Consider the following 9168-nt stretch of genomic DNA (forward strand, 5'->3'; position numbering starts at 1 on the left):
TTTATCAATTCAGTGTTGCTCAGTGCGTGCACAAGATCTTTAAACCTTTTGCTTTTTTACTTATAAGTGTTTTTAGGAGAGAAGCATATGCTGGCTAAATAGTGACATTCCTTGTCTTTCCAAAGGTGACAGTTAGTGGCCCGTTCAGTCCTTATGAGGTGAAATGCCACGGTATGACTCGGGTATCCCAGTTCAGGTATGATAACACTTTTATTGTGAAGCACGGACTTCTTAACTGTTACTTTTCATAAACTGATAAAACTTAACCTAGTTAATCGTAGAGAATTTCACAAGGCTTTTGACCATTGACAATAGAGGAATGGTAATGGGTGAATTGCATTTAAATGCATGCTATTGCTGTGTAAAAAAAAAAAAAAATATATATATATATATATATATATATATAGGAAGAATAGTTCTATTTAAGGATGTTTTAATGTCTTACAGAGAAATTATTATTTAATTCATATACATCTGCTAATTGAGATTTTACTCTCTGCTCAGGTTGTGCTCTGAAATGAAAAGGATTCTATTTTTCTTGTTTGTATGCTTTTTCTGATGTTTTCTGTTGTTGTTTCTATGTTGAAAATACTTATTTCCTCTCCAGAAATACTGTCGTGCGAAAGGGAAGCATAAACTCCATTGTTGTCCAAGATGCTCCAGAACATTCCTCTGAGCAATTTCTGGTTGCTGCGTTTTTATCGTTAAATGAAAATGGTAATGCTTAGTACAAATGTTTTGGCAGCTTTTTCAGGACTTGTTTTTATGTGAATAGCTGTGAGTAAACATGTTGCTGCAGTTGTGTATTACATCATCTTGAGGTTAGCAACTTCTTTATGTACTCTTCACGTTTTTTTTGTGTGCTTATAGGATCTACCATGTTTTTAGAGGAAACATCTTTGATGCCTCCAATTCCTGGCCTACTTGCTCTCCTTAGTATGCTGTTTGCTCCTGCCATAGAACTTAGGTATTCACGTGTTTTTAAAGTCTCTTTATTTACTTTAAGGCCCTCACAAATTTGCGTCAGTCTTCTTTGCTTTCTTTCCAGCAGTTAGTATGCTTTTATACAGCTCTTGTATCATCTTTTATTAGCTTTAGTGAAGTATTTGCTAAGATAATTTATTTTGTTCAATTACATACTGGCACTGCAGGCTTTTTCTTATATTGAAGTAATACAGTTGACAATCATGCTGTAAGTCTAGGAAGGTGAACTGTAGAACTGGGTAGGTTTTTAACTCTGTGTGAGGAGAGAAACATGCATGAGTTTTGTAAAATCTGAATTCTGGCAGCTGGATTACTTTCAAGTTCTCATATCTGTAAGCTATCACTTCAACACAGGGATATCGGGTTCCCTTGATTTAAGTTCCTTTTTGCACACCTATGATTTTTTTCTCCCAAATTTTAATTGTTTACATAACTTGAAATCCAGCTTTGTTTCATTGCCATATTTAAAAAAACAAAACATTTTGACAAAGTATGAACATGGAACAATTGCTTTTACTTCTTAAGACTGCTGTATATTGCTTGGCATGGCTTAGTCAAATTCATTTATATTCATATGAGTTTAGTTTCCTAATCTGTAGGTGACACTGTTTTCTTTGTTTGTGCAGGGTTGATAAAGCTTGCAAGTATTTTACTGGTGCTCTGTGCGGTTTGGGTTGGAGTCAGACTTGTAGGGCTCCACTGCTTCCAGAAAATGACATGGAACTGACATTTGATGTGCATTTTGATGTAGATGATGTATTGGAGGTAAAAATTCGTACCTTACTATTGTAAATTATTACATAACTAGAATTTAGTGCATCCCAAGTTGTTAAATGTTGTACTAGCTGGCGTCCTAGCAGCCTTTGCAGCAACTGAAACTTTATTATGACTATCATTTTTTATTTTCAATGTGCACTACCTGTTTAGAACCTTGGACTTCTATCAGGCAGAGTTACTGCCGGTACGTTTTGATGAGTAAAATCAAATATTTTAGTATAATACTCTGTAAACTTCTCAAAACAAAAGCACTGATTTTTTCACTAATAAGTTATCAGTATTTGATTGGGGTTTTTTTTTGTTTTTTTTTTTTTGGGGGGGGGGGGGGGGGTGTAGAATTACTGTTTAGTTGTTATTTTACAGATCAGTGTAATATTTTCGCTTTGCAGTCTTCAGTTTAATTTTACAGTTCTTAGAGATAAACTGAATCAAGCTCCTTCTTCCAGAACAAATCAATCAAACAGTAAGAACCCTTGTGGACAAGTTAAGTGAAAGTTTACTCTGCTGTCCAAGATCACGTGTGAGCAAACGTCCTTCTGACAGATATACAAATTGCAGAAATGTTCTGATGAGGAGTACAAGGCTGCTGTTTGACTGATCTGCTCTGGGAATTTGGCTCTAGACAATGAAAGACTTCACATGCCTCAAGGAGTTCTGTGTGCAGAGTAGGTATGGTAGGTTACCAGTGCATTCTAGAGGTTTCTTAAGGAGGTAGTGGGTCATTTTGGTGTGCAGATACAGTAAACTTTTCTATTTTGAAGGCATTTATCTGTGTAATATCTGTTTGAATTACACCTTAGCCATAATGGTACCATCAGGCCCTTGTGTGTGTAAAAATTATGGACAGATAGAGAAAATCCTTGAAATGTTTTAGAAGGAATTCTGTGTTGGTACCCTTTATCTTCTGAAGTGTATCTGATTAATCTTGAAGAGTGTCATTTCAGTGTGTCTGGAGCATTAACCTCTTGTACCAGCAGTGGTGCATCTGGAGGAAGAATCACAGAATGGCCAGGGTTGGAAGGGACCTCAAGGATCATGAACCTCCAACCCCCTGCCACATGCAGGGCCACCAACCTCCCCATTTAACACCAGCCCAGGCTGCCCAGCACCCCATCCAACCTGGCCTTGAACACTGCTATGGACAGGGCATCCACAACCTCTCTGGGCAGCCTGTTCAGTACCTCACCACTCTCTCTGTAAAGAATTTCCCCCTGACATCCAACCTAAATCTCCCCTCCCTCAACTTAAAACCATTTCCTTTTCATGATATGTTTCAAAGCTTCAGGTGTTTTGCATATATTAATATTTCAATTGCAGTTCAATTTTGTGAGTGCCACAACCACCTTTTATACATGTGGATGTAGAGCAACACAGAACTAGGACTGGTTTAGATGCTTGGTTGGCAACTCTGACACCCATGGGGGGTTGGAACTAGATGATCTTTGAGGTTCCTTTTAAACCCAAGCCAGTCTGCAGTTCTAGAGTTGTATTTTTTTTAATATATTTTATTTCTATATTCTGTCACTGTTATTTTTACAGATCAACATCCTAAGGGCAGCCATTAATAAGCTGCTCTGTGAATGTGCAGTGTGCTCAGGAAAAGAGAAGATGCCAGAGCTGCAGGAAAGTGTTCGTCAGTTACTTCTACGGTAATCATTTGGTAGAAATGGGAACATGCGTTCTGCTGTCTCGAGGGAGGGGAAAAAAAAAAGTAAATGATTGCTTGAAGCATAACTTGAAAGCATAGCTCAGATTAGGCTTTGGGGAAATGATAATATAGGATGTTTTCATTCAGTAATATTAAATTTGCTTGTTTTAAAAAGCAGTGTGCTCAGCAACTTTAGACTACTTGTGGATGCACTGGTTCTTCAAGGAAGTTTAAAACCTGTTCTACAGAATACCAGTTCTGTGGCATCTTTACTTTTCTGTATTCAGACCTGTGGCATGAAAGCACAGAAAGACTTAGAATTTTCTGCCTCTAAATTAATTTTGAGTTTTCTGTTGCTTTCCCTCTCTACACAGGTATCAATAGGAGAGGTGCTGACCACCTTAATTGCTGGAAGTCCTAAGTTACTGAACTTAAGACCACCTGTCTTTCTCAGCAGATCTCCCAGCTTCTATAACTGGGACATTGGCTCTGAAAGAGTGTCATGAGTCAGTGCAGCCAGTCTTGAGAATTCTTTCAGCATGTGGCATGTGTTCAGGCTAGCCTGCCCAATTAGGTGTCCCTGTAGCAGTTCCTTCTGTATGTTACAGAATGGCCTGGGTTGGAGAGGACCTCAAGGATCATGAATCTCCAACCCCTCTGCCACATGCAGGGCTGCCAACTTTCCCATTTAATACCAGACCAGGCTGCCCAGGGCCCCATCCAACCTGGCCTTGATCATCTCCAAGGACGGGGCATCCACGACCTCTCTGGGCAGCTGTTCCAGCACCTCACCACTCTCTCTGTAAAGAATTTCCCCCTGACATCCAACCTAAATCTGCCCTCCCTCAACTTAAAACCATTTCCTCTTGTCCTGCAGTTGTCAACCCTTTCAAAGAGTTGATTCTCCTCCTGTCTGTAGGCTCCCTTTAGGTACTGAAAGGCTGCTATGAGGTCACCCCACAGCCTTCTTTTCTCCAGGCTGAACAAGCCCAGCTCCCTCAGCCTGTCCTCATAGGGGAGGTGCTCCAGTCCCCTGATCATCTTTGTGGCTCTCCTCTGGACCCTCTCCAACAGCTCCCTGTCTTTCTTGTTCTGGGGGCTCCAGACCTGGACACAGCACTCCAGATGGGGCCTCACAAGAGCAGAGTAGAGAGAGACAATCACCTCCCTGTCCCTGCTGGCCACCCCTCTTCTGATGGACCCCAGGATACAGTTTGCTTTCCGAGCTGCAGGAGCACACTGCTGGTTCATGTTAAGTTTTTCATCCATGTGTTATTATGCTGTCTAGTAGTAAATGGGACATTTTTCTACAATAAGCTTTTCTAAAGTGACAGCCAAAATGAGGCCATTTCTCATGCTGTTGTGGATCAGAAGCTTTTAAGCTTAACTGCTAATATTTTAGGTTATGAAAATGATTATCAGAAAAGCTGTTCATGTTGAGTTTTCAGGTGTTTCTTGGTTTTGAATACAACTGTTCAGTTTTTCTTCCATCTGTGACAAGAATGCAATGTACTTTAATTTTCCAGTACTTGAAAGGAAGTTAAATATCTGTCATTGTATAATAAATGTGCAAATGTGGGGGCAGTCAGCCTTAACTTTTGAGGCAGTGGAAATGAAATGCAATTAAAAAGCCATAGAAAATTCCCAGATGATGTGGGGATACCTAACAAATGTCAGCTGACCAGCAGGTGTTGGATCAGGCAAGGTGTCAAGGTAATTATTTTGGATGCTATGCCATGCATGCTGCTGTCTTGAAGATGTGCAGCAGGAGCAACTGGCACAGAGACATGGCAGCTTCAAGCCAGCTGTTGGTGTTTGGTTTGTACATCCATAAAAGGGTGGTACAGCATCATAGTGGCTGTACCTTAGATGCACTTAAAAGCACTGGTGCAAATTGCCAGCAACGTGTTGGCATTTCGCATCGGCAGAATTCCAGGTAAAGTACCAGCTGTTGAGTGCCCTGCTGATGCAATATTTCATTTCTTGTTTGTTTCCAAGTACCTTAGGCCAGTTGGTGTCTGTGTTGCCTTTGGACACCCATCTAGTACCATGTTTAGTCTTCAAATCTAAGTGAAGCTTGCTCGTGTGATTCATGTAGTAATAACTGTAGGGAAGTAAGGGGCAGAAGGAAGTGGAAACACAAAGCCTCTCTGAAGGTGCCTGTTTGTTTGTTTGTGGCAGTAGGAGGAGGTTATGCTTGGATAAAAACTCTCAGATGTTAAGTTCAGGGCATTAAAATGTCACTGCTATTTTTTACCTCCTGAAATCCTTATGCTGCTACTAATGCTGTCCCATGATCCTACTGTTAATTTTTCTACTTTTCTTACCTGTCTGCAAGTTTTTCACCACTCTTTCTTGGCTGAGCCAAGGTTACGTAGCCATCCTGTGACCTTGGGACACAGGCAGCTGAAGTAGGGGTGGGGAAGCTTACGGCAGGATTCTGCAGGATGGGGAGGTGTCAAACTATCAGGAAAACCAATAATTGTTGAGTTTATTCTGGATTATTTTTTTCAAACTTTCTAATGCAACACATCTTTCTGTCTTTTAGAAGGAAGAAGCAGTCTGGTTGTTGTCATGTCTCTTTCCTGTGTTAAAAATCTGTCCTAATTATGAATACTTTTTAATCTCACTTTAATGCCTCGGGGGAAAAAAACTTTTATTAGTAAGAGTAAATATGTAAAAAATACAGGTTCAGTAATCTTTCATTATCTTTTCCTTTTTTTTGAAAGCTAATTATGTATACAGTGTGTCACCACTGCTTAAGACTAAAATGTGTGTTTGAAAAATACATCTAGACAGAATTAATTAAAGTCTGCTACTGTTGTAGGTTGCACGGCTTGAGGAAATAACTGGAGCAGGCAGACGATCTGTAGTAATTGAGTTGTCATGCAAAACAAAATGCTCTAAAAATAGCTTTATTATATGTTCTAGTGAATAAGAATGCATAAAATTTACAGATTAAATGACAGTTGCAAACTGTAGTTCTGTGTCAGTTTAAAAAACAACTTCCTTCAAAAAAAAGAAAAGAAAAAGCAACCAACAGAGCAAACAAACAACTGTGGTTACTGTCCCTGTGAGTTTATCTTTTGACTTCAACTAAAGGGGCAAAGTCCAGGTAAGTGAATTAATTAGACCATATGCATATTAACATGTAAAATTAAGATTCCCTTCAGCATGGACATCTTACAGATACCCAGTAGTACCTGCTTTAAACGTTTCTTTATATTTAATTAGTCGAATACAAATATATTATGGTTATTTTTATGTAATTTCAGTTTGATCTGCAAACCGAGATCTGGAGTTGTTCCTAAGTGTTATGAGAAGCCATATGCATGGAATCAAGTGAGTGTAGAAATATGACTTGAAAAAAAGTAATTAAAAATATGAAAAGGAACATGGTACCCCAGCATGTTCAGTTGAGGGATCAAAAGTAGAATTTTCTTTGGAAAGATGTCTCTTGATGCTGAGGGGGAAAAAATGCATTGAACTTAAAGATTTGCAGAATCAAATTTCAGGCATCCACAACTGTTGTGTTTGTTACCATAGTTTTGTAAAATCAGTTTTTTTTAAAAAAAAAAAGTAGCTTTATGTATATAAAGATTCAGACGTTTCAGACAGAACACTTCATGTTTGTATCTCAGTTGAGATTGTAGGGGCAGCTTTACCTCTGAATGTTTGAATTTTGTATTCTTCCTATTGAGTGGCATTACAATTTTTTCTTCATTTTTCTTGTTTAAGGCTTACTGGATACAGTGCATTTTAGTTTTGTTTTGGATTCCAGGTGATTTTCCCTCTTAAGCTGACAAAAATGCTGCTTGTTTTGGAATTGGTGTGATGGGATCAGAAGGTAGTTTCCTCAAAATCTGGGAGGGTTCCAACTGGAAAGTATATCTTCCTAATCTATTAGGAGTCTTACTTACCTTTCTAAAAAGACATCTGCAGGTCGCTAGATTCCTGATGTGGGTGCCATAATAAACAACTGCATTTTCTTACCTAGAAGGAAGTGATGTACTGCTGAGTGCAGCAGTAAGACTTCCATATGCACCCTCCCAATCCCTCTTACAGCCCAACGCTTATAAATGAGAGCTTTAGGTTTCTTTGAAAAGAATGGGCCCAGCAGCAGTGAGTGCTTGTCCACTGTTGTCGAGTTTCTAGTATGCATCCAGTGAGGGGTTGGAGTGTCTTGATATTGTCTTGTGCCAAACTATTTTTGGTTTTGTATCTCAACCTCGTTTTTCCTTGTTGTATTGCCAAGACAATCTCCTACTCTCAGCCATGTTAGAGTTTAGCTTTTTATAACTGGGTCATGTATAAACCTTACATCAGGATTTTCCCCATTGCATCTCAAGTGTGAGGGGTCTCAGGACACTGTCATTACATAAAATACTACATATAAAGCCTTGGAATTGGTTATGGAATGGTTTTCTCATTTCAGAGTAATAGCTCTTATGCTGAAATGTGTAGCATGTTGAAATGCCTGTATGGTTTGAAATAGTCAAAACTTTTCAGAAGCGAAACAAGAATGTATTTTATTTAACTGTGTTTCGTAGGAGAGCACTTACAGGACTGAATTCTAACTTACGCATTTCTTTTGATTAGGTGGACTCACATTATATTATTGACCAACCTGAAAAGAAGCATAAAAGAGGAGATGGTCTTTATCAGCTGCATCGGCTTGTCATGTTGAATGTTTAAGTATTGCTGAAGTCTTTCAGAGGAAGAAGTAACACAGCCGGTTTAAAAATGTTCTGTCTTCTATATATAACTGTTAAACATTTGTTTCACAAGATTGTTCTTTAAGATTGGTGGATCAAAACATAGTTTGGCATATTTGTATTTTAAAAGCAGAGGTACAATGACCTCAAGCAGATACACTTATTTCATAGAGCAGGATGCAATTTTCTGTTTAATAATAGTTCTGAGCTGGTTTGTCACGATGCATGTGAAAGACAAAATAAGTTAGCTTTAATTGTTCATTTTGTCTGAAAGCTCATGAGCCATGGTTTATGATTCAGTCTTGCAACTGAAAGTTGCATTTTCTTATTCTTTTTGTCGTTGCTTTTTGATTGATTTATTTTTTTTAAACCTAAAAGCTTGGGATCAAAGGAAGCTGAATATTTAGGTTGTATTCCAATCGAAAGTATAACTTTATGTCAGTTGCAATCTTTCATTAATTTTTCTTACAACAAAATATAATGCATGGTTCCTTTTCCTTTGTGGCAGAAGAATGCCTTTGAATTACTGATTATTATTATTATTATTCTTTTTCTGATTCGTGAGATCTTCAGCTCTAAAAATGAGGTCAGTGGTTTCAGAATAAAATGTTGAAGTGAAATAAAATGGGTTTATCTGTTCTGTTGTGCAGTCGTGCTTAATAGAAACTAAATCTAGTTACTAATGCTGTGTGATTGCATTCATGAAATACATTAATACAAAAGCAGTATTGGAGAGAATATTCATCTTTTCAGTCTTAACTCAGCGATCTGAGGACCATTTAAATGCAGCTGTCTTCTGAAGAACGGACATCATCAGTGGTCACTGTTCTAAATAAAAGGCAAGCAGATCTGGGGAATGTGAGGTGATAAACCATAGGATCATAGAGTGATAAAATCATAGAACGGCCTGGGTTGAAAAGGACCTTGAAGATCATCTAGTTTCAACCCCCAATGCTTAAACTAAGTAATTATTTTAAGCTGCACATGGAGTCAAGAGGGGCAGCTGTGTATTGAACAATTTCAGTAGCTGCTTATAAGCAGTGT

General features: G+C 38.4%; 1 protein-coding gene across 2 annotated transcripts in view; it reads left to right on the forward strand.

Moving 5' to 3' along the window:
• The window catches only part of TDRD9 (tudor domain containing 9), a 59855-nt gene extending 51084 nt beyond the window's left edge, over positions 1-8771 (forward strand). Inside the window, exons 29-35 of one of the 2 annotated variants that reach the window (XM_048949495.1) lie at positions 126-196; positions 608-717; positions 871-967; positions 1611-1749; positions 3301-3410; positions 6685-6751; positions 8009-8771. In XM_048949495.1, the coding sequence (XP_048805452.1) occupies positions 126-196; positions 608-717; positions 871-967; positions 1611-1749; positions 3301-3410; positions 6685-6751; positions 8009-8104 (690 nt within the window). In that variant the 3' untranslated portion in view covers positions 8105-8771. The remainder of the gene's footprint in view (positions 1-125; positions 197-607; positions 718-870; positions 968-1610; positions 1750-3300; positions 3411-6684; positions 6752-8008) is intronic. The other variant, XM_048949494.1, reaches the window with a different exon arrangement.
• Positions 8772-9168: the final 397 nt, after the last annotated feature.

This window comes from Lagopus muta, chromosome 6 (genome assembly GCF_023343835.1).
Source record: "Lagopus muta isolate bLagMut1 chromosome 6, bLagMut1 primary, whole genome shotgun sequence".
Classification (NCBI taxonomy): domain Eukaryota; kingdom Metazoa; phylum Chordata; class Aves; order Galliformes; family Phasianidae; genus Lagopus; species Lagopus muta.